Source organism: Coregonus clupeaformis, chromosome 29 (genome assembly GCF_020615455.1).
Source record: "Coregonus clupeaformis isolate EN_2021a chromosome 29, ASM2061545v1, whole genome shotgun sequence".
Lineage (NCBI taxonomy): Eukaryota > Metazoa > Chordata > Actinopteri > Salmoniformes > Salmonidae > Coregonus > Coregonus clupeaformis.
The window spans coordinates 16775436-16800255 of NC_059220.1; the positions used below are offsets into that span (position 1 = coordinate 16775436).

At 44.1% G+C, this 24820-nt stretch overlaps 1 protein-coding gene across 2 annotated transcripts in view; it reads right to left on the bottom strand.

Annotated features, from left to right (window-relative positions):
* The window catches only part of LOC121544332 (CDAN1-interacting nuclease 1-like), an 80396-nt gene that overhangs the window by 13291 nt on the left and 42285 nt on the right, over positions 1-24820 (bottom strand). Inside the window, exons 3-5 of one of the 2 annotated variants that reach the window (XM_041854253.1) lie at positions 24121-24190; positions 22152-22214; positions 21406-21511 (exon numbers count right to left, since the gene is read on the bottom strand). The exons of the other annotated variant lie outside the window; for it this stretch is intronic. Of the exons in view, the coding sequence (XP_041710187.1) occupies positions 21406-21511; positions 22152-22214; positions 24121-24190 (239 nt within the window). The remainder of the gene's footprint in view (positions 1-21405; positions 21512-22151; positions 22215-24120; positions 24191-24820) is intronic. 2 annotated transcript variants of the gene reach the window in all.

The following is a 24820-nucleotide window of genomic DNA, read 5'->3' on the forward strand; positions in this document are numbered from 1 at the left end:
CTGAAAAACATCCCCACAGCATGATGCTGCCACCACCATGCTTCACCGTAGGGATGGTGCCAGGTTTCCTCCAGACGTGACGCTTGGCATTCAGGCCAAAGAGTTCAATCTTGGTTTCATCAGACGAGAGAATCTTGTTTCTCATGGTCTGAGTCTATAGGTGCCTTTAAGCAAATTCCAAGCGGGCTGTCATGTGCCTTTTACTGAGGAGTGGCTTCCGTCTGGTCACTCTACCATAAAGGCCTGATTGGTGGAGTGCTGTAGAGATAGTTGTCCTTCTGGAAGGTTCTCCCATCTCCACTGAGGAACTCTAGAGCTCTGTCAGAGTGACCATCGGGTTCTTGGTCACCTCCCTGACCAAGGCCCTTCTCCCCCGATTGCTCAGATTGGCTGGGCGGCCAGCTCTAGGAAGAGTCTTGGTGGTTCCAAACTTCTTCCATTTAAGAATGATGGAGGCCACTGTGTTCTTGGGGACCTTCAATGCTGCAGAAATGTTTTGGTACCCTTCCCCAGATCTGTGCCTCGATGATCAATGGAAACAGGATGCACCTGAGCTCAATTTCGAGTCTCATAGCAAAGGGTCTGTTTTTTATTTGTCATTATGGGGTATTGCGTATAGATTGCTGAGGATATATATTTAAAAAAAATCCATTTTAGAATAAGGCTGTAACGTAACAAAATGTGGAAAAAGTGAAGGGTCTGAATACTTTCCGAAGGCACTGTATGTTCATGTCCACTTTGTAAAAGGATGGTGGCCACTCCACATGGGTTAACTTTGAGCCAGTTTGACCTGAGGTCACCATTAGTGGACATCAGTAGGCCTCCCAGGAAGCAGCACTAGCCCAGAAGAGACAGCAGGCCTGGGAATAGTCCAAGCACAACTCTCCATTAGCGATGGTGTACACGGGATACCACCAGTGTTTTCTCTGATGATCAGGGGTGCAAATCAAATTTCATTGTAGTTGTAGAAAATTTGCTAAGAAAACTAAACAAAGATCCCTACATAAGCCACTCCAGGGGTTTCTGTCTGTGCGTCAATCAGTGTGTGTGGGATTTGCCCTTTTTATTATTCCCAGCCCTATGTGTCCCTTCAAAACGAGAGAGAGAGAGAGAGAGAGAGAGAGAGAGAGAGAGAGAGAGAGAGAGAGAGAAGGAGGCTCCTCGACCTGGACCCAGCAAAACTAATTAGGCGAGGGATGGAAGTTAAATACTCCACTACATGTAATGAAAGATCGAGAGAGAGAGAGAAAGAGGGGGGACATCCAAGGGTCAGGCAGACGCCAAAACAGTGGTCCTCTGGCAATCTGGTATTGATTTTCACTGGTTTGGAGATGAAGGTGGGGGGAGGGAGCGAGAGAGGAAGGTCTGAGGGTCTAGAGAGTTGTCAACCTGACAGTTTAACCCCTTTTGGAAAGAAGGAAAAACAAACAAGGGGATCTCCGGGGATGACAGCGTTGATCTGTCATAGCGATGACACAGCAAAGCACCCCACACACACAATGCTCACAGAGGGGAGAGGAGGGGGGCAGTTAAAGACATACAGAAACACATTCCCTGACTGGAAGGATAGAGAGCACTCTGGCCAAGACCTGGCAACCCAAAACCTGGCAACCAAAGCCCGCTCACATGTGTGGAAAGTCCTCAATTTCTATGGCTAAAAGACTAACATACCAAGGCAGCCCAACAAGCATCGGTAAGGGCCAAATATATCGTCTTGAGGAATTATTGAAATACATCAAGTTAAATACAGGCATTGCTTTGGTGCAATGTTCAGACATTGACATTGATATATGTCGACGTTAACTTACTAGCTCCAAGAAAGGATGTTTGTCAGTCCTGAGACAAAGATATTGCATCCTACGTACTGCTCTATGGTCACTGTGTGCTCAGTTGGTAGAGCATGGCGCTTGCAATGCTACGGTTGTGGGTTCGATTCCCATGGGGGACCAGTACAAAAAGGTATGAAAATGTATGCACTCACTACTGTAAGTCGCTCTGGATAAGAGCGTCTGCTAAATGACTAAAATGTAAATGTACGCCATCACTGGTGAAACCATGGGTGGCCAGCCATTACCCCCACACACAAATCTCCCTCTCCCCTCCTCTTTCGCCTGTCTCTCTCTCTGTTAAGGCCACTGCCCCGAGCGTCTTGACTCATGTCCCTCAACACTTGAAAACGCTGGAGCCCTTTTCACTTTTCCCCTTCAAATTCCCTCATCGACCTGTCAGGATGCCAAAGGGGACACCATTAGGCCAGCCTAGCCCAAATACCCTATTCCCACCCCCCCACCCCCCACCACCACTGGCAGCTACGCATGGTGGAGGTTGTCCACATGAAATTAGAGCGGCCTCTATTGTCGCTATTACCACTTGGGAAGGCGCCATCATGACGGATGCTACGGGGTCCCTCACTTGTCACTAGTTGTCAGACGGATGGGGAGTTTGGATACACATAGCTGACAGGTAATCTTAATGTCTTCAATTATCCCAATTAAGCCTGTCATAAACAATTCGATAAGTGCTCGACCAACACACACACACACACACACACACACACAGACACAGAGGTCTGGGTGGTATTTAAGAAGCGTAATGGGTATATCAGCGAGAGAGAGGACTAACGGTTGGCTTGTCTTTTGTCTCACTGCAGTGTGTGTCCCCTACCCCTCTTTCTGGTTCAGCTGTGCACTGCTGGCTCCTACCTGGTCTCTTCAAATTGTACCATCTCCTTTCATTAGCACATAGCCGGGTGAGAATCTGAAGGGCCGTGACAACATTCATTTGAGAGGAGTGGGAGCAGATTGCCTGAAGCAGGTGCTGTAAGGGAGATAAAACAAAAGTGGTCTGTGTGTCTGTGTGTGTCTGTGTGTGTGTGTGTGTGTGTGTGTACAGGGGAGGTTTTTTCTCATGGTCTTCACATTCTGTGATTTCCTTTGCTGAGTTAAATGATTAATGACAAAACAATGAGGAGAACAGAACCTCGTCAGTCATCAGTGCACCACTTATTGTTTCTAGCATGACTAAACAGGCCAACACCTTTAGCCGTGGAAGATGTGCGATAGCTGGCCCTATTTGATTTGGTCTGTCCTTCCTCTAGTACAGTATCTTATCACGACACAACGTCAACACCCACCCCATCCCACCATGTTTTCCCTTCTGTTTTTCTATATTTTACTTGCACTCCGTATCAAGTCTTTTCTATCCATCATGTGATTTAGTGAAGTGAGCAACAACGTGAAGGTTTAAAGACAGAACAATCAGCAGAGCACACGGTCCCAAGGTAAAGGCCAACCTCACTATTTGAACAAGACATCTTATCAACACAGCCTTGATCCGATCTGCAAATACGGACCCGTGGTGATGAAATACACCAAATCAAACAAAAAGCTAAAATATTCCTATATATTCCTCCTATATAGGAATATACATGTATAATTTATTGAATTGCTGTAGCTCAGTTGGTAGAGCATTGCGCTTGCAACGCCAGGGTTGTGGGTTCGTTTCCCACGGGGGGCCAGTATGAAAATGTATGCACTCACTAACTGTAAGTCGCTCTGGATAAAATGTAAATGTAATTAAAATTGGACAGAAAATACAGTATTGGTACTGGAGAATGAGAACTAAGCTCAACCTAAAACATGAATGTGAAAACACCAAAGCAGTTAAATGTATGATGAATAAACCAGGGAAAACCTGCTGACCCCTTTCCTTTCTTTAAGATCTGTGATGGACACCCGCCTCCACCTTACTGACCCCTCACCTCAAGTGACGGCTGAAACGGCATTTCGCCCACGCAAAAAAGAGAGAGAAAGAAAGAGGACCCGTCACCAGGAAGTTGTAATAGGAAATTGCTCTTGGCAACGATTTGTTCAAGAGCACAAAAATATATATTTTTTATGGCAACACAGCAAGCCCCCATTGGAAAACAGGGCAGGTCCCCCTAATGAGTAATCTATTTCAAAGCAGTCGTGTCTGGGCATGACAGTTTACTGAGAGGCTAGAAGAACTGGTAATTACCAGTGTTACGGGGCAATTAATGCATATTACACTGCGGCACTCATGGCGGCGACTGTCAGCTCCCCAATAAAAATGAGCACTCTTCAGCTAAAGGGTGACATTAATTGGGCCTTTAATGATTATGCAGAGGAACCAAGCCAAAGAGGAACAAAACAGGGGACTCGCTCTGACTTCAGGAGCGGGGTGGAAATTGGACCTAAAATTAGATTAATTGCTGTTTTTTTGTGTGTTTTTTTTAACAAGGAGAGGGGAAGAAAAGGGTTGGAATTATAGGGTGCGGCGTGCAAAGGCTGCTCATCGTTGAGATGACAATTCTTCGATTCATTATTTGATATATTCTGTACGTTAAGAAGGGAGAGGAGGAGGACGCTCATTTATGGTTTGTTTGTCTTGGGCTTGGTTTGTGGTGAAAGGCAAGAACAGGCTCTGATAGGATGTGTAGGGGAATCTTGCTCTCTAGAACCATCCAGACACTACAGTAAAGATGGTGCACATTAAATGGCACCTGTACAGATATCCTATTTTTTATTATAAAAGAGACCATGGAATAAAAGCACAGGAGATTGTGGGTTTTGTAACAACAGATCTGGTTTGAATAGCTCAGATGTGACGAGATCCATCAATGGCACTTCAAGTAAACTAGGCTAACTTCCGTAAATTGCAAAAAGTAATTAGCAGTTTCATCTTCTTTCAATGTAATGTAAAATGAAAGATGCTTTTTAGGCCCAAGGCTTTACATTTTAGTCATTTAGCAGACGCTCTTATCCAGAGCAACTTACAGTAGCAATTAGGGTTAAGTGCCTTGCTCAAGGGCACAGACTCATTTTTCACGTACTCTCTGGGGTTTCGAACCAACAACCTTTCGGTTACTGGTCCAACGTTCTTAACCACTACGCTACCAGCCTCTTTTCACTTAAAGCAGGCCATAAATACATTAACCAACCCTTTCATTCAAAGTAAATCTACCAAATTGTGCGCCCCCTCTCAACAAATGTTTGTTTTCATAAAGATAACAAGACATACAAACCACAATAACTAAATTAATGTTGTTTAGGCTCTGCATGTACTGTACACCACCTGAATATGCAAAACTCCAAATAACAAAAATATCAGCATACAAAACATGCAGTCATTTTTTGGGGATATCCTTGCCATTTAAATATGTGGTAGAAATAGTGTGGTTCTGCCTCTGGCGCTGTCAGGCTGCACACTCACACTGTCATTGGGCCTGATAGAACTTCCCTGATTCAAAGATCTCAACGCTGGAGAGGAGAATGAGCAAATATTTGAATTGCAAAAACACATCACCTTCTGAAAGGGAGAGAATTCAAGACAGCTTCCCAGAGTTAAAGACCTACATTTCCCCCAACCAACAAGCGAACCTCAGCAAACTGTAAAAAATTTAAAAGATAAAAAATTAAATAAAAAGCCTCCATAACATATTCAGCATAAGAACCCTCCTCGCTAATTAGCAAATCCACATTTGTGTAATGGGATGTGACATGTTAGAAGGGCTTGAGGGAAAAATATAACCTGAGGAGAGAACCATTCATTTTTTAAAAGCTGCCCTTGTATTGAACAGAAATCCACTGTATAAATCCAGGGTTTCTCAAACTACCTGACACGGTTTTGATTATAGACTGAAGTGAAATTACTTAAGCCATCTTCTGAGGGGAGAGAGTGAGTAGAGAAGCACCATAACATGTTGGCTACAAAGACATTTTCCACAAAACCAACACCAGCCATTCTCAAAAACACAATGCAGCTTCTTACAGCACTATGAGTAAAAAAAAAATACAACCACTCCAGGAGAATCTTTGACAGCTTTAAAACTTCTGCAGAAGTTGTGGGAAATGAAAGCACAATAAATAACCTGCATGAAATATCAATATTATGAATCATAGCATATTTGAAAGTATGATTTCCTAAATTGACGCCAGAGTAAATACAACATTTAAGCCAGAGTTTGCAAGTCTGGCCATGAACGACAATAACAGCAATAAATACCCATCTCCAGACTAGTGAACACCCTTGCTAAGAAAAAATACTGAACTACTGTGTTTATGAATAAGATTATTTACCATCGGGTACAAAATTATCATTGGAATTTAAATAGTGGAAAAAACAGCTCAAATATCTCAAGGCAAATATCTACCTACAGCTTTGGAGCCTTGGGAACTAAATTGTGGGAAAATAATCATAATTTATCATTATGACACAGGTGATAGAGAAATGCATTACATGTAGCTTGTTGTGAGGTATCAAGGATTATGGTAATATTGGTCTGAATCTGACAAGCTATTATAGGGCGAGATAGAGCGCCTGTGGATCAGTCCAGTGTTTGGTAAATCCAACTAAACAAACACAGCCTTCTCATGTTCAAATCACAATGCACAAGTAAACCGATAAACACATGTTCCTTTAAGTGTTCACTACTTGTACATCTTAAAACAGGCTGTTTGCGTAACGCCATTGTGGATTCCATACCTTCCGCATTGCGCCACCCTCCCAACCCAACCCTCCACCCATGCGTCAAGCAGACTGCCTACGTGTAGACAACTTGGAGACAGGCCTGAACAGAAATCAAACCTGGATGATGGGTAGCTCTAGTACACAATGACCTCTGTCACAGGGTGCTTGCCCTAAATCAATGTTAGTGATAAGGGCAACGCTACTACAATGCTCACCTTGGTATGTTCGGCAACAGGCCTTATCTGTGGCGGGAGGAAGTCTGACTAATAACTAAAGACAAGCCACGACAAAACCACTAAACCCACATTGTCAAACACAATTTACAATGTATATTCCCCCTCCTCTTGTGCTGTTAGAACAGTAATTATGAGAGCCAAAGCGATACGGGCCGCTGTGTAGTGAAAGGCTGCGCCGAGCCCGTTGGAGGGCTTTAAAGGGAGCGCTCCCTCCGTGTTTAGCTATGGTGTGGTCATGTGGTGGCAAGCCAGCCAGGAGACTGCGACGGACTGAGGACCGAGCCCTGAGGGAAATGGCTGCAACCCCCCCTCCACTGGTCCCCCCTCCAGCCCTGTCAGAGCAGTGTGGGACGGCTTCAGTGGCAGTGATACATGTCGGGTAGTGGGGCTGACAGGAAAAGGGCTGACAGGAAAAAGCAGCAAACACTTTGGGAAGATTACAGCTTTGAGAATGTTAGTAGTTTTACATTTGCCTGTGTGTGTGTGTGTGTGTGTGTGTGTGTGTGTGTGTGTGTGTGTGTGTGTGTGTGTGTGTGTGTGTGTGTGTATAAGAGAGTCTGTGCGTGAGGAGGAGGAGGGGTGGAGAGGTGAGAGTATAACTTTCCATGGAACGGCATAAAAATGGAGAGGAAGACCAAACATGACATCAAATGTTGCAATTAGCTGACCTCTTTCTGCCGGAGTCAACAGCAAAAAAAGCCAAGCTTCTAAAATGCTGATTAAAATATGTTTGCTTTCTCATTCAAAATGACATTTGACAAGGTTAGTAATATTTCAACTAACTGCAAAAACATTCTTGTGGCCATGACATTTTTTTCTATCACTTTGCAAGGGCGCAGGTAAGCTCGGAGTGAGTTTCCCATGAACTCAGCGCTAGAATACAAAAATAGCGGTTTAAGGTTTTAAATGAGTGTGCTTAGTTTCACCCAGGCAGCTGAAGCAAAATGTTTTGCGATCATTATTCAGAGAATTTATCCCCTTTCTAATTTAAACCACAACGATTACTCAAAACAGAGCCGGTAGTCTTTTCTCTGACCGCGACTCCCTCAGAGGGGACTCAGGGGGCTGTGGACTGTCAGCAACTCAGAGGATAGAGTTCCCCAAGCCGTTAAACCCCCTCATTGCCAAATTAGGAGAGGTGTAGCAGACTGCCCTTTCCTACGCCAATGCAATCACGAAACCTATTTTTCAAATACGATTCAAATGAATAGTTCAGGACAGTTAGAATGTAATAATACTCTGAGGTCAATGTTGTCACGGGTGACCTGTGGTTTGTTCTTCATAAAATTGTATTTTTGTTATGGATGTTTTGTCAACCCTGAAGAAATAAACTATTGAGCCAGTGAACAAAAAATTAACAACTTTTAGTTTCTGAAAACTATTTGCAAATTGAGTTCATGAAAAAACAACAGTATGGTAAAACTTGCATGGCTGAGTGAGTGGGAGTTGCTGCTGGGATCAGAAACTGACGGGCCCAACTCTGTCTGAAGCTAATAGTTTTCACATTCATTCCAGTCCGAGGAGAAGAGAATGTGAACCGTCGGGCTGGACAGCGAGCCAGCCTTGGCCTAGCCGCAGCTGCGCTCAAATTGAAGTGGCACTTTCTATCAGAGGCCTTTCACCAGACAACTCTATTCTGCCTCCTAATTTCTAACCTCCCTGACACACAGACGGCCATAATAAAAATAAGACTTCTCACTTAAAACACACAGCCGTCATTGAAGAGACAGACCCTGGGATTAACATGGACCAAGATCCACGGACTACACGCCTGCTGATATAGATATCCTTCAAAATGAGAAATGGATTTCTTTGACTTTGTCTCCGCGGCCGCCATTCAAAGGGGGCGGCCCAAAGCCCAAACTCGGACAGAGTTTATGTTTCACTCCCCTCCCCCGTTATCTTGCATCAGTCCAAAAAGGGGAGGGGATATCTGCCTCTTCCGTTTCAACCTCCCGCCTCCGATGAAACATTACATTGATGACAGTCTGGAATGTGGATCATACCACACCGTTAACCCTTTCAAGCCCCGGCCACAAAGGTCTGCGCTGTGGGCCTCATTTATGGCACAGAAAATAATAAAGAACGTTACCATATTCGCTGTCAAGGATTTCTGGTTGGAGGGCACTATTTATCATAGGAGGTTTAGATTAGTCCCTGAATGCCTTTTCCCTAACCGTTTATATATGTGCAAGGCTTTGGAGAGACGAATCTGTTGACCTGATAGATATCGTACATTAGCCCTCCAGAATTGATAAGTGAAATCAGGTCAGAGCTTGGACGTCGGCTTCTCATGTGTCTTTGATTACACACTACTCCCACCGATGGATATGAGGGCAGAGATGTTTAAGCTATCAGGCAATCAGGCCGCCGAGAGACGTGAAACTCAAACCAGAGAGGAGAGCGGTGGGAACAGCCAGGGTTGGGGGTCGGGGGAGAACTTGGTTTCGCTAAATCTCTTCAGCAAATGCCAAGCCAGCGTGGAAATAAAGAATAGAGTACTAAAGTGTATCTCTATTTATTTGACAGCCCTGTTAATTTGATTTTAGATAAATAATACTATAATATAAAGCAATGTGCATAAATCCTAACACAAAATACCACTTTTTATCAGTTTCTGAACATATTGTCCTACGATGTATCCATCAAACAAAGTCAGGGCTACCACTAAGTGAGACCGGTACATCCATCAAACAAAGTTAGGGCTACCACTAAGTGAGACTGGTACATCCATCAAACAAAGTTAGGGCTACCACTAAGTGAGACTGGTACATCCATCAAACAAAGTTAGGGCTACCACTAAGTGAGACTGGTACATCCATCAAACAAAGTCAGGGGCTACTACTATGTGATGGACGTACATCCATCAGATACAAAGTCAGGGCTACCACTAAGTGAGACCGGTACATCCATCAAACAAAGTTAGGGCTACCACTAAGTGAGACTGGTACATCCATCAAACAAAGTCAGGGCTACCACTAAGTGAGACCGGTACATCCATCAAACAAAGTTAGGGTTACCACTAAGTGAGACTGGTACATCCATCAAACAAAGTTAGGGCTACTACTAAGTGAGACCAGATATAAATCTCATACATTATGTCTACATATTTATTTATACATTTTAGAAGTCTTATTCAAGGGCAGATAAGCTAAAAGAGCCTAAACAAATGTAGGTGAAGGAGGGACTATAATGAAAAACCGCACTCTTAGCTATGTTGACTTAAAATATGTATACTAATTTCTTGAAAAGCTTACATGTTTACATTATTCTGATGAAAGGATACTGAGCAATGGAGACAATATAACTTAACTTCATTTTCTAAAATGATTGCAAAAACCTGAAATACATTGTTTATGAGGTTGGAAATTAAGAGCGATTTGTGTTTGGTGACATTTATTTTCTCAGAGTTCTGTTTATAACCATCATGTTATTTACTCAGAGCGGCTTCGTAGTGAAGGCTGCTTGCTAATTGTGATTTATTCAAGAAGACCTCTAGGCGACCATGGGGTATTTAAAAAAACAACATTCTGTTGGACCCTGCGTTGACCTCAGGTTGGAGTCTCAAAGGCTCTTTTCAGGTACAAATCACCCGAGGACCTTCATGTGTGACTCTCTGAGGTCAGTACACAGAGGTCACACTGTAACAGAACAGAGAGCTAGGAAAACATCACAAACTGAATTACTACACACAGTAGTGTGTGGGCGGACACAGCGGAGTGGTACGTATGACATCGGTCCACTTTGTCCCAGAAACAAATTTGTTCCAGATTAGGAAGAAGTGTCTATAGCTGCATTTATCTGGTCCTCGATTACAACAGCACGATGTGGGACTCTGTAAATGTAGAGTACGGGCACCCAGAAAGAGAAAGAGGGGTTAAGGGAAATAGAGATCAGAAAAGGACAAGGTTGAGCAAGACAGTGGGCCTAGAAAGGGGAAGCAGTCTGGTTTATCTACTTATCACCAGCCCACAGCACCAAACCACACTATGAGTGATGGGCCTCTGAAGATCACGAGTGACACAACTGTGTGTTAGACAGAGAGTTGGTATTTTAACACAAGAAAAAGGGAAGATATCTATGTTCTCTATATTATCAAATGTATTCAATATATGAAATATGTTTAGACTCAAACTAATTTAAATACTTGCATCTAGTATTCTGGTCTATATCAGATTAATATATAAATATTAATAAGTCAAAATATTAATATAATTATCAAAATCAAGATGAACTTAACGACCACCACTTTATTACCATATCTTATACAGTAAAATCATAGACTGACATGCAAGTCACACCTTGCTGTCCCCAGTCCGCCTGGCCTTGCTGCTATTCCAGTTTCAACTGTTCTGCCTGCGGTTACGAAACCCCTACCTGTCCCAGACCTGCTGTTTTCAACTCTAATGATCGGCCATGAAAAGCCAACTGAGAGACCTGAGCCCTAGGACCATACGCCGGACTACCGGCCGTGGTGACTCCTTGCTGTCCCCAGTCCGCCTGGCCTTGCTGCTATTCCAGTTTCAACTGTTCTGCCTGCGGTTATGGAACCCCTACCTGTCCCAGACCTGCTGTTTTCAACTCTTAATGATCGGCTATGAAAAGCCAACTGAGATTTATTTGACCATGCTTGTCACTTATGAACATTTTTGAACATCTTGGCATGGTTCTGTTATAATCTTCACCCGGCACAGCCAGAAGAGGACTGGCCACCCCTCATAGCCTGGTTCCTCTCTAGGTTTCTTCCTAGGTTTTCGCCTTTCTAGGGAGTTTTTCCTAGCCACCGTGCTTCTACACCTGCATTACTAGCTGTTTGGGGTTTTAGGCTGGGTTTCTGTACAGCACTTCGAGATATTAGCTGATGTAAGAAGGGCTATATAAAATAAAATTGAATTGAATTGAATTGACAATCAAACTGCTAAATTACTGATATCTGATGTAAATGTTGAAATCTGATGCAAATGTACCTTTAAGAAGGCAGGCACACTGACTAGGCCTATAGCAGTCATGTACTATTTTGAGGAAAAGGATATACAGTGGGCCCATATCCAGTGGGTATTTAATGCCTCAACGGAAAGATGAATAAATCAGAAAAATACCAGGGGGAAAGTAATCCTCCCCAAAAGGCTGTTAAACACTTGCCATGTCATGAAGCTAGCACAACCAGAACTAAAATATGCATTCCTCTTCTCTCCATTTCAAGCGGAAAGAAAGAGAGGAGAGAGGGTGGAAAAACCTCTCCTTCTACACCTAATGCAATTCCTTAAAACCAAATGTCACGGGCATGTTGCTTGATAGAAGAACAAAAGCCCAGATTGTTTCCGTTCAATTGGGTATATTTTAGCTGTGGTGGAGGCTGTGGAGCAGGCAGGGTATGGATCCCCTTTTTTTAGCCTCCATTTCCTCTTGACAGGCATGAGGCTCATGGTCCAGCGCTCTCCTTAGCCCTCTGTGTAGAATAGAGGGATCATCTGATGACTTCTGGGCTTTTTATACCCTCCTCTGCACTCCTAGAGACCATAATTAAGCTGTTTAATAGGTTATTTTAGGCTTCTATTAAAGCCCACTGTGGAGCTACATAAGATGAGACACTTAGAGGGGTTTTATCTGAGGGCCTTTAGAAATACATTACATTATAACAACAACTCTCTCCTATTTTTTTTTTTGTGTGTGTGTATCTATAAAATGTCTTCAAACCACATTTGCCCTTCTTTATAATGGCTCGAGTCAGCAAGCTAGAATAGCATAGCCATCAAATGATAACAACCAGTCCCCCCACACCCCCGTAATTATCCTGCTATCTTCAGCCATCTCTTTGTAACGCTTTATACAGTGGACATGTCTAACAGGCCTGTGTGATGTGAGATACAGTGGATTGAGTGGTTGTTCTGCTCGGTGTGAACACTCTTTTTGTCACAAGGCTATCTTTGTGTCAGGAAAATAACAGTGCACGTCTCCCGTCACGTCGGCTATAACACGGCCGGGCCCCAATGTCTTTGGGGGGTCAGGGGCCCACATCTGCTCAAAACTATTCCAGCCATCAGAATTCTCCTGTACAATTGGGTTTTACAAAGAGCCATTCTAATCCAGGCCTACTCCTCTCTGTTCCGCGCCCCTAGACAGGATCTCACATTCTCACAGGGATGATAAATGCTGCTGACTCCTGCCTGGAATGAAACCCCGGAAGGTCAACCAAAGGAAAAAAGCAGGGAGGAAAGAAAACAAAGAAAAAAATAGAAAAACAAGCATGTGCCTCTACAAGTCTTGATGACATAAGTCTTGAAGGCTGACAAAAAAAATGTACATTCATTTTCAGACGAAGTTCCGCAACCAAACAGAAATCTGTGGGCGAGTCATGCAGCTGGCGTTGCCTCCTCCATTTAGGCTACTGTTAAACTGACTGTCACACGGTGAGGCCGGGGATATCCTCATAACGCTGGGGTGCCTCTGTGTCCCGCTCCTCGTTTATACAGTACACGCCTCCTGCCTGCTGTTGCCGTCACCCTCAACGTTAAATGACAAATGTGGATAACGTGCAGGCAGTAAAATAAATAGGTGACATGGAGGTTTAGCTTAGCGCAGAGCGACTAAATCCTGAGGCTGCTGGGGACCTGAAGTGTTGAGGATTATACTCCAGACGCCTTAAACAATGCACCCAAATGTGCGTCCTTAAAAGCATGAAATCCTTAAAACATCAAGCCTACTTGTCATTTGCATTAGTATTTCTGAATTGCTCTTGTTATACGGGAGTAGCTGTAGCTTTCCACCTCGGTGTGATGTGTTACCACTGTGGCCCAATAGACACTCTCTCTCTGAGCCCTGGGGGACCTCCATTGTGGATCTATTTTTCTAGCTGTGGTAGATTCTCCAGGAGGACGTTATAACAAAGGAAACAACAAAAGAAGGCACATTCCAACTCCACATGGGGTCTCCACAACATTATGAATGAGAGGAAAATATAATATCAGGAGGACTACGAATACTTCTACCCAGAAAAGCTGGGTGAATGGGTCAAATTAACTCATCCACACCTGGTGTTTACATAAACATTGTCCTTAAAAAGTAGCACAATCACTTCAGTATGTCCTAACGTAGGCCTATCATCCCCAAAAACGACAGGAGGCCTTATCAGAAAGGAACCACTCTACGATCTCTCAGTTCTGGAGGTAATGATGCATTTAATCCCCTGCACCTCTGTGAATCACCATCACTATCGCCACAGTCTGACAATGACCCGACGCTGCCCATTGTCCTCTCTGCACACGTCTCTCGTGGAGAGGTGCAGTGTGGCACGGCACAGGTCTTGTCCCTGTCACACTGTCACCCCAAAGGTGCGGGGGCCCTGTCCCTGAGGATGGCCCTGTGATGTCTGGCCTCAGGATCAGCCCTGGCTGCTGTGGCAGGGGCCCCTGGGCAACCGATTCTCAGGTGACATCCTCTATCTGCTCAGGCTCTATGATGGTCCCTCTTCGATTCTGGCACTGGGCCAGAAGCACACTCCCCTTTAGCCATAAACTGCCTACGCACGCACGCACGCACGCACGCACGCACGCACGCACGCACACACGCACACACACACACACACACACACACACACACAAAATGTGCACACCACATAACAGCATTGTAAGCATGGACACAGCATACTGTACACATCCAAAAGCACAAAGGATACTTTCCAAACCAAACACACCTTATCCTATCTCACACAGTGTCCAACCAGAACACCTTCCTATAGAGACAAAGGTATAATCAGCTGAACTCAATAAGGCTTGCCCACAAGAGAGCAAGTCATTACAATTTATTAATTAGACATGGCTGCTCTTGCTGTTTTAGGATGTACCGCAAAATGATGGACATATCCATTAAAAATGAATACATTATAGCAATATCTTAAAACCTTTTAATTTGATGTCAGGGCCATCAGATTGAACAGGCTAATACTATAACAGAATTATCATGCAATTTCTGTTGTAAAAACCACAGCACGCACTACAGTGTCTGAAATAATTGGAAAAAGTTCTGAAAGTACTCAAGATATGATTGCAGCTGTGTCAACTAATATAAAATAAACAACATCAAAGTGGTCAAGTGATGATGTGTATGACCAACGCAAAAGTCTTAACCCCCATTTCATATGAGGGAGAAATGAGCCATGTTGTCCCATTATATTGCCATAAACCATTTTTGTGGACGCCTGACAGCTTTTTATCAGATCTAACCTTTTCAAGTCTCCATTAGGAGCGCTAACATTTTCAACTCTGACACATTTGTAGTTTAAGAATTGCACAGCTGATTAACTTTGGGCAGGGGCGAGAGAGCCGGGCGGCGATCACACTCATTTCCACAAAGGCCGTCCATCGTCCTGTATGGTGTGGTGAAGCTGGAATCTAATTATTTAGCTCTACACTTGCCCTTTTAATATGTACCAATATCACTGAATGAAAGGGTTTTTTCATTTGTTTAGCTGATGCATTATCATTTAGAGATAAAGTGAGGTGTGTTTTTACAACCAGGCTACATTAAGATTTACTTGAGTGTTTGGAAAATGATTGGAAAATGCGAACTTGGCGAGCATGATTTTATTGTGGTACTTAAACATACTGTAAAGGCCTAAAGCACGGTTGAACCTAAAGAGTCAGATACTGTAGAGGGAGAACGCGTATCAGCACAGTGTATCCTCCAGTCAGCAATGCTGCTATTAAGGAACATCAATGTCCAGATCAGAGGAGAGTGACTCTGACATCTCAGACGGACATTTGCCACTCAGCCAAGTCCCCTGTTCCCTCCCCTCTTCAAGACATGACTCACACACAACATTCATTCAGAAGAGACCCAACAAGATGGCACAAGACTGAATCAACGAGTCAAACAAAATCATGACAACCACTATCATACAGCACGGTACAGTGCCTTCGGAAAGTATTCAGACCCCTTTACTTTTTCCACATTTTGTTACGTTACAAACAAAAAAAATCCTCAATCTACACACAATACCCCATAATGACAAAGCGAAAACAGGTTTTTAGAATGTTGTGCTTTTTTTAAAAACAAAAAATAAACTGAAATGCCTTATTTACATAAGTACTCAGATCCTTTGCTATGAGACTCGAAATTGAGCTCAGGTACATCCTGTTTCCATTGATCATCCTTGATATTATTCTAAAACTTGATTGAAGTCCCCCTAGGGTAAATTCAATTGATTGGACATGATTTGGAAAGGCACACATCTGTCTATATAAGGTCCCACAGTTGACAGTGCATGTCAGAGCTAATCCAAGCCATGAAGTCGAAGGAATTGTCCGTAGAGCTCCGAGACAGGATTGTGTTGAGGCATAGATCTGGGGAAAGGTACCAAAAAATGTCTGCAGCATTGAAAGTCCCCAAGAACACAGTGGCCTCCATCATTGTTAAATGGAAGAAGTTTGGAACGACCAAGACCTAGAGCTGGCCGCCCAGCCAAACTGAGCATTCAGGGGAGAAGGGCCTTGGTCAGGGAGGTGACCAAGAACCCGATGGTCACTAAGACAGAGCTCCAGAGTTCCTCTGTGGAGATGGGAGAACTTTCCAGAAGGACAACCATCTCTGCAGCACTCCACCAGTCAGGCCATTATAGAAGCCACTCCTCAGTAAAAGGCATGACAGCCCGCTTGGAGTTTGCCAAAAGGCACCTAAAGACTCTCTGACAATGAGAAACAAGATTCTCTGCTATGATGACACCAAGATTGAACTCTTTGGCCTGAATGCCAAGCGTCATGTCTGGAGGAAACCTGGCACCATCCCTACGGTGAAGCATGGTGGTGACAGCATCATGCTGTGGGGATGTTTTTCAGCGGCAGGGACTGGGAGACTAGTCAGGATTGAGGGAAAGATGAACGGAGCAAAGTACAGAGAAATCCTTGATGAAAACCTACTCCAGAGCACTCAGGACCTCAGACTGGGGCGAAGGTTCACCTTCCAACAGGACAACAACCCTAAGCACACAGCCAAGACAACGCAGGAGTGGCTTCGGGAAAAGTCTCTGAATGTCCTTGAGTGGCCCAGCCAGAACTCGGATTTGAACCCGATCTAACATCTCTGGAGAGACCTGAAAATAGCTGTGTAGAGCTTGAGTGGAGCTGCAGAGAAGAACGGGAGAAACTCCCCAAATACAGGCGTGCAAAACTTGTGGTGTCATACCCAAGAAGACTCGAGGCTATAATCGCTGCCAAAGGTTCTTCAACAAAGTACTGAGTAAAGGGTCTGAATACTTAGGTAAATGTTTTTTATATACATTTGCCAAAATTTCTAAAAACCTGTTTTTGCTTTGTCATTATGGGGTATTGTGTGTAGATTGATGATGGAAAAAAACGATTGAATCCATTTTAGAATAAGGCTGTAACGTAACAAAATGTGGAAAAAGTCAAGGTGTCTGAATACTTTCCGAATGCACTGTATATGATGACAAACCGCCCTATCACATTCAGATTAGGCCGGGTACAATTATTGTATAATCGTATAACCTACAATTATGGACAATAACCATGAACTAAAAAAAATGATCGTCAGAATCATCTTAATACATTCATTTTAGGAGAAGGGGGGTTTCAACTTCATATGCAAGTCGATATAGTTTACCCAATAGCAGTATTTCATTTCTACATGAAGTTGGTAAAGTTTGTGATCATTTTACGAGCAGAACGTCACGGTCGGGAGGAGAAGCTTTAAGTGGTCAAATCCATTCGTTTTTTAGACAGGGGTGTCACGAAAGCTGTGTTGTATTCATTAGGTACTGTATGCCGTAGCTAATTTTCAAAGATGCCTTATGATGCACTACAAGCTCAAAAAATAATTCACCAATAATGACAATAACTGTGGCTATTTGCATGACATTTTATCATTACCCAAAATTGCATAATCGTTACAGCCCTAATTCAGATAGACAAACAAAGGCTAATTGCCAACCAACGTCTGCATAATAAATGACTGTACATCTAGAAGAAACACATTGATTACACAACAGAGACATATTCTCTCCTGTTATCACCACCACCCAGTATTTATTAGGGCAACTTTGCCAACAATTGATTTACATCATCATTGGGGGGCGGAGGTGGGGCAGTTCCTTGGGCAACACGGGGCCCATATTTCATTTCATGCCTTGTTCCGTTTTACCTTACCAACTTCTCCTAAAACACACAGGAGGCTCATTATGTGTTTAATATTCACCCGAAGGTGAATCATTTTTATGCAACTCTGATAGTTGGGGGAGACTCAATTATCTGCCCATCCGTCAGTAGGGCTACCTCCGCCTTTCCTCTCTGCCTGCCTCGGAATCTGGAACCCCACCACCAGAGATTGATGGTTAGAGGAGACCAATGGCTGCCGTGGAGATGCCGTGCCATCTCATCCATGCACTGGGCCTGAACAACACTTTTTTATTCCCAGGCAGTTTCTTCTCCGTTCTCGGAGGCGGAGCCTCGGCTCAGCATCATTACCCCTCACTCCACTAAAGAGAGGTTGATTATGAGGTTAGTGTGTTGGCAAGACTATTGTTTGGATGATGAATGCTGTTGGTGAGGGCTTTGGAGGGAAAATTGGTTATGTCGTTTTTGTTTCGAGGACACACACACAGGCGTTGCTCACTTTGTAAGGCTGGAGGGCAAACAAAGAACAATTAACGCAAGCCCTGTGTGCTGGAGTTTGGTTAAAAGGCAGGGGGGTGAAATACATGAAAAAATAAACTAATCACTGGAAACGTCAGTCAGGAGTAGTGAAGTCATAAACACAATGTGGTGGTGGTCTTACAAGGTCATGTAGATGAGAAACCAAAGGGCTGGGACTGGCTCCACTGGAACCTGTCTTGGAGGAATGAAGGAATGAAGGAATGGACAAACAAAGGCCCTGAGCCCTCCAGGACCCGTCACATGAAATGATACAGCTAATGAGAAGAGAAGGGAGAATGATGTCACCCCATCATTCTCTCCCTCCCTCGCTCGCTCCCCTTCTCTCGTTTGCTCTCCCTCTCTGTGGCTTGACATGGTTGTGACTGCAAACAATGCAGTGACCCCAGATTCATTGCCTTCCTCCCTCGACACAAACACACACACACACACACACAAGTGCAGGGGCAGCTCATGCCTCTCAGACTCTACGATGCAGGCCTAACAATACGAGGGAGCGCATACAAAATGTCAGCAGTAAATGTCAATTAAAAATTACAAGGGTGCTGGGAAAGGTGGGGTCTGAAGGGACTGACATTCCTTTGACACGACAGCGTTTATCTGACCAGGCCGTTGGCTGACATGATGGGATCTACACTGTCAGTTCCTTAACGCACCCCGACAAGGCCGCTGCACTGCATACCAATGAAGATCGGAATGGACAGATATCTTAGGTTCTTAGGCTTAGAGCAGCCATCTTCCAATCAGTCTATCAGTTTGTATTCCATAACTCTAGTCTAATACAATGAGCTTCTGTTGAAGCAGGTAGATGTGCTATTTTCCTCCAAACAACAACAGACTGGGGTACATGGACCTCAGAGTCTGTTGTTCTTGCTGCCGTGTCATGCTGCCTGTGGTACTAATCATAGGATCTAATGGGAATAAAACACACATCTCTCAAACGTTGACTCGTATATCATGCCAGAGTTGATTGACTGAGACAGTTCTGATTCAAGTCTTTTCTCATTAAATGCTGGTCATCCCCTCATGGTCTAGGAATGTTCTGGATCCCGGGCAAATCTTTTTTCTGGTCAACAACTTTCTTAAAGGCGCTTCTTTAATGAGGCCTACTAACAATGTCAGCCATCAAAGGTGATGGTCCTTCGAATGTCACACTCCAGTGATGTTGGGTTCCTGGGGTCCCCAATATTATCAAATGCCACAGCAGAGCGCTCCCCCCCTCCCCTGCCTCAGGTGCATGCCATTTCCAAATAAAACTATATTAGACAGAAAATAAAACACATTGTTGATTATGACCTTGGCATCCTGCTAGCATCCTCTCTAATTTCACTGCTCAGTACTTTGTTGAATCCTCCTCCCTGGAAGGCAGATGTTTGGGCTAATGGCATCTGTTAAGTCAATCAGGAAGTCATTTGTCTATAAACATGCTTAACGCTCTCCCGCTGTAAAACTATTCCATGCCGTTCACCTCAATTGCCTAATTTATGTTTTAATATAAATATCAGTAATATCATCAACATAATCCAAGTGATTATATTTGTGATAGATGTACGAAACTGACAAAGTGCTGTCAATCATAACTGTCATTATCACACTACTGGCAAACAGACAGGCCTAATCACATTACTTTGCCATTATGACCTTTTGACAAAGTGACAACTATCAATTAAACCAAACAAACAGAAAATATGTCTGTGTTCTCTCTGCCGCAGCCTGGTCTCTGGTCACAGCATGGGGAATCTGGAACCTTCCGGCACTGGCCTGCCATGTCACTATGTGTCAGCCAGCCATCACAGCTGAGGGGGGCTGGGGCTGTAGCAGCCACAGCATCAGGAGAGGGGCAGTAGGGGCGCCCTTTCAGGCTCAGTGCGTTTGGAAGCCATGGTTGAGGCCAGGATAGTGGGAGAGAGGCCATGCGTGAGTGCTTTGGCTCCTCATTTCGCCTCTGCCATGCCCTGACACACAAGCACACTTGGGTTGTTGTGTCGGTCGCCTAGTTACTAAACCTGCAAGGTGAGGTCTCCATGGCACCAGGCGTTACGGAAGCCATCGCCACAGTGAGTGAGTCAGAGAAGCCCCTACTGGCCAGGCAGGCGAGTGTCTGGGCACTCAGAGGGACGCTATGGGTTTAAATGAGCCACAACGCTGTGAATGACGCTCCGGTACACATCATCGATCATTTCACCAGTACAACCCAAGGACTAACGATTTCTCCTTGAGCACCATTTGTACATTTGCTGTATAGAAGAAGAAATTACTTCTTCACTTCTGAGAAAGCTGAATCCACAAACAGCTGTTTACACCCCCACATACCTCACTTCCCCTCCCCTTTACTGCCACTACAGTTTGTATTCAAACTTTGTATCCTCCTCGAGGGAGACGTTGTGGGCCTGGCTTCCCTCTCGGAGACTCCCTGGCAGATGCCTGGAGTGCGTGTACTACTCAGAGACAATGACAAGAGGTCCTGTACTGCATGCATGTTGTGTTGTGGTCGAGGCCTGACTGAGAGGGGCCGTTACATGAGACGGGCAGCACGCCTCTGTTCCTCCCCAATGTGGGACCATCCAGCCCCCCGTCTCTCGTTCCTGTCCAGGGGTTCTTATGACAACAGATGTAAGACATTAATCACCCTTATGTTTCCCTGTTTCCATTCCCAAACAATGTGTTGTGTACTCTGGAAAAACAATCCAGCCACAGTGAGGCAGTCAGCTCTGAGAAGTTCTCAAGGACCCCCAGGACCAGGATGGAAGTGACTAGCGTTGTAATGTAGTCCTACTATACATACGTTCATTCAGTGGCCCTCTTTGGGAGGAAGTGGTTAATGTTACACTGTGTGGAGGTTTGGAGAGGAATATTGTTTTAAACACAACTATATGACCTGCCTTCAGAAGACTTAAAAAGCTGGGAGCAGCTAATGATGTTAAAAGGGTTTGATTGGGAGATGTTAGAAAGTGTATTGCAAGCATAGTATACTGTAGGTTTGGCGATGCAGAATGGATTCCAATGAGAAGACATACCTGTTCCAGTACCTCCAGAACTGCTCATTCAGGTAGGTGCGAAGGCTGTGGTCGTCCCCAAACAAGGCCTTGCTCTCAATCCAGTGGACGATATGGCCATCCACAGCTGAAACGGCTGGTAGCTTAGTGGTTAAGAGCGTTGTGCCAGTAACCGAAAGGTCGCTGGTTCTAATCCCCGAGCCGACTAGGTGAAAAATCTGTCGATGTGCCCTTGAGCAAGGCACTTAACCCTAATTGCTCATGTAAGTCGCTCTGGATAAAAGTGTCTGCTAAATTACTAAAATGTAAATGTAATGAAACAAGAAAAACACAAAGGTCATAGGATAGTCAGATCTGTGCATTTACCCTGGTCTAACCCAGCATTTACATTCAGGCCTAAGATGTTTCCAAATGAGAACAGTGATTTTGAGTATCTATCCACCCACTATAATAAAAACCACAAGCATACTGTATAAACGTATCATTTTGTAGACTGCAACAATCAAACAGTGTAATCAAGCAAGTCACACAACTAGCATTTGGAGGAGACGTGACATTTTTTTGCTAAATTAACTTTGAAGCTTTTCAGTGATATCAACTAGAATGGCAACTAGCATGGAAGGAAATGTGTATTGTTATGAGAAAGGCTTGACACCCTTGTAAATATCCCAGAGAACTGTAAAAGGCTAGCTATCATAGCCAACTGACCATAGCATTTACAAAAGGAAATAAAATCATTTACATTTATCATGTAAATAAATACGTACCAATTGGCACCTTCAGGATAATGTCAGGCTTGTCATAACCTTTGGTTCGCAGTTGGTTTTCATCTACAGCAATCAGTCATTTTAGCATTTGACCATATCACAGAGATAAAGAAAAGCTGACACTTATTTGGTGACAACCTACAGTGAACAGTGCTACATACTGTATGTTGTATCCACTCAAAAGTTTTGCCTTAGATTCTATATTCTCCAGATTGACCCTTCATACCTCCAGTAGCCATTTCACACTAACCAGCACATTTGACCCAAGATGCCTTTCTTTACCACCACAGCACAGTGATAACAAAAGGTCAGTGTTGCAAAAGCACCAAGACACAGCCGAGGACAGCAGGAAACAGTGAAACCATTAACTACATCTGACACTTATTGTGCTACAACTGCACAAAATCTATAAAGCCTGGTAGTTACTCCACTCTTCACTAGCTCCAGCAGTAGATGGGATGGTGGAGCTTCATAAAGCATAAAAGGGGACAGACAGGGTTGGCATTATAGCCGCTGTGAGCCTGACCCCTGCCTGCACGGACCGCAGCCATTGTCCTTGACTCCTGGCGCGCTTCGGCCATTATCCGCCCAACACCTGATTTCTCCATTAACTCTCAGGCTGACCAGGTCATTCAATTCCGGAGGCCTGCCTCTTCGTCGCCAGCCAAGCTCGACTAATGGGCCAAAGAGGGGGACCGAGCGGAGAGTGAAGGGGTGGTGGGGTGGGGTTGGGGTTGGGGGGGTTGAAAGAGGAGAAGTGAAGGTCTGTGGCAGGCAGTCTCCACCCAAAGGTCCTTAGTGGTGGTGGAAGGGCTGTGTGGTCTCTCTCCTAACACCTACCGGGCTGTTGACATTGTCATGCGAGGCTGATTGCCTTTTTACACCACCTTTGATTAAAATTAATGGTCCGTCCCCACTGTCGGGGAGCTTATTTCCAATCCATTTATCAGGCCGGGTGTCGTGAGGCAGGGCTGCCTCTGTGGCCCCCAACGCCACACTAAGGCCCCCAAACTCTGACAGTTTTAGAACGGTCCTCCACGCAAGCCTGGAGAAAGGTCAGCACTCCCGGCCCAAATAAATGATATCTTCTTAATGACGGGGGAATGACTTTTTATCTTCATCACTCATCTGACCGAGGGGATCTGATGGGGGGAAATTTCCCTCGAACAATTTCACACCTGGACACTCACTACCTTGATGTAGAGACTCTAGACAAGACAATAGTGTATGGGGAGGGGGGTGAAGGGGTGGTGGGGTGGGGTGGGGTTGGGTGGGGTTGGGGTTGGGGGGGGCAACACTAACCTAGAAAACATATTTGAAAAGCCTCTAGCATTGCTGGAGGGAAAATGACCAATTCTCATGGTCAACCGCGTGATTATGGCTAAAAATGGACTAAGCTTGATAGCCATTAGAACATTGAAACCACAACAACATTAATTCAGCAATGTGTTGGTGTTAAATAAGCTAAACTTTCCTGGACTAATCTATTCATAAGACTACAACCGACTACCTTTTTAGACCATAATGTCTTCATACTGCAGATGACCACTTAAACAGCATCAATATTAAAATTACAGATACATCTCCATGTTCCTTCTCTCTCATTCAGAAGGCAGGTAAGTAATCAATCATAAAATCTATCTGGGCAGAAACTGACCATTCTGTAAAATGTTCTAAATGAAACGGGTTGAGTGGTGAAACCTAAGAGGATCAAACATTAGGCCTGTATCTTTGAAGGTCTTATTTAATCAAATATTCATACTGGGTGAGTGCATAAATTAAACATACAGGGTATTAGATAACACAGCTCCTGGTTGTAAGTAAATCAATGGGAGATACCACCCACTACATCAATCATGTCCACGTTTCCTTTTTAACTCTCCCCCTGAGAACAGAATCAATGCAGGGACAGATTACCTTAGCTAACTGTTGTGGTGTGTGAGTGAGTGTGAGAGAGGTGTAGCCTTACCTAAGAAGGACAGGTTTCTCTCCTTCAGTTTGTTATGTAGGAGCTCCTCAGCCTCCTGGCCAATAGCATGAGGGGTGAATGGTTCAGAAAACCCACCAACACTCAGTAACTTTCATTCACTTTTCAAAGGACAAACACTGCCCCTCTAGAGACTAGGTCAAATCAAGCACATACTGTTGTAGTCCTAAGCTCATTTTGAAGTATGACTCACAACCTGAAACATTGTAATTACACAGCATTCACCACTCATTAATGATAAATGAAACCGCATTCGAGAGTGAATAAAAGCTTCCCTCCAAATCTATCAAATTCCACTGCAAAATTGACTTTTTTACCTGTCAGATGGGTTGCTATGGAAACGGCAAGCCTTGCTTAAAGGGTTGCTTTGGCAACAATGTGAGTGTATGCAGGAGTTAAGAGTGCACGCGAGTGTGTGTGTCTGTGTGGGGTACAGGAACGGAAGTTACCCATCACATGACATCAGATCAGACAGCTAATATTTGGTCTCTCCTGCTAAGCTCTGTGCTTGATATGCATATAATTTGCTCCTGCCATCACAATATTAGACAGTACATAACCTGAGCAGGGTTTTAAGGTCATTCATCAGAGTTCAACTTTAACAACAAATCTTCCTACTCAATTACGACAAGAGACAGATCTTTCAGAGAAAACAAAAATTTTGAACAAATGCTAATTTCGC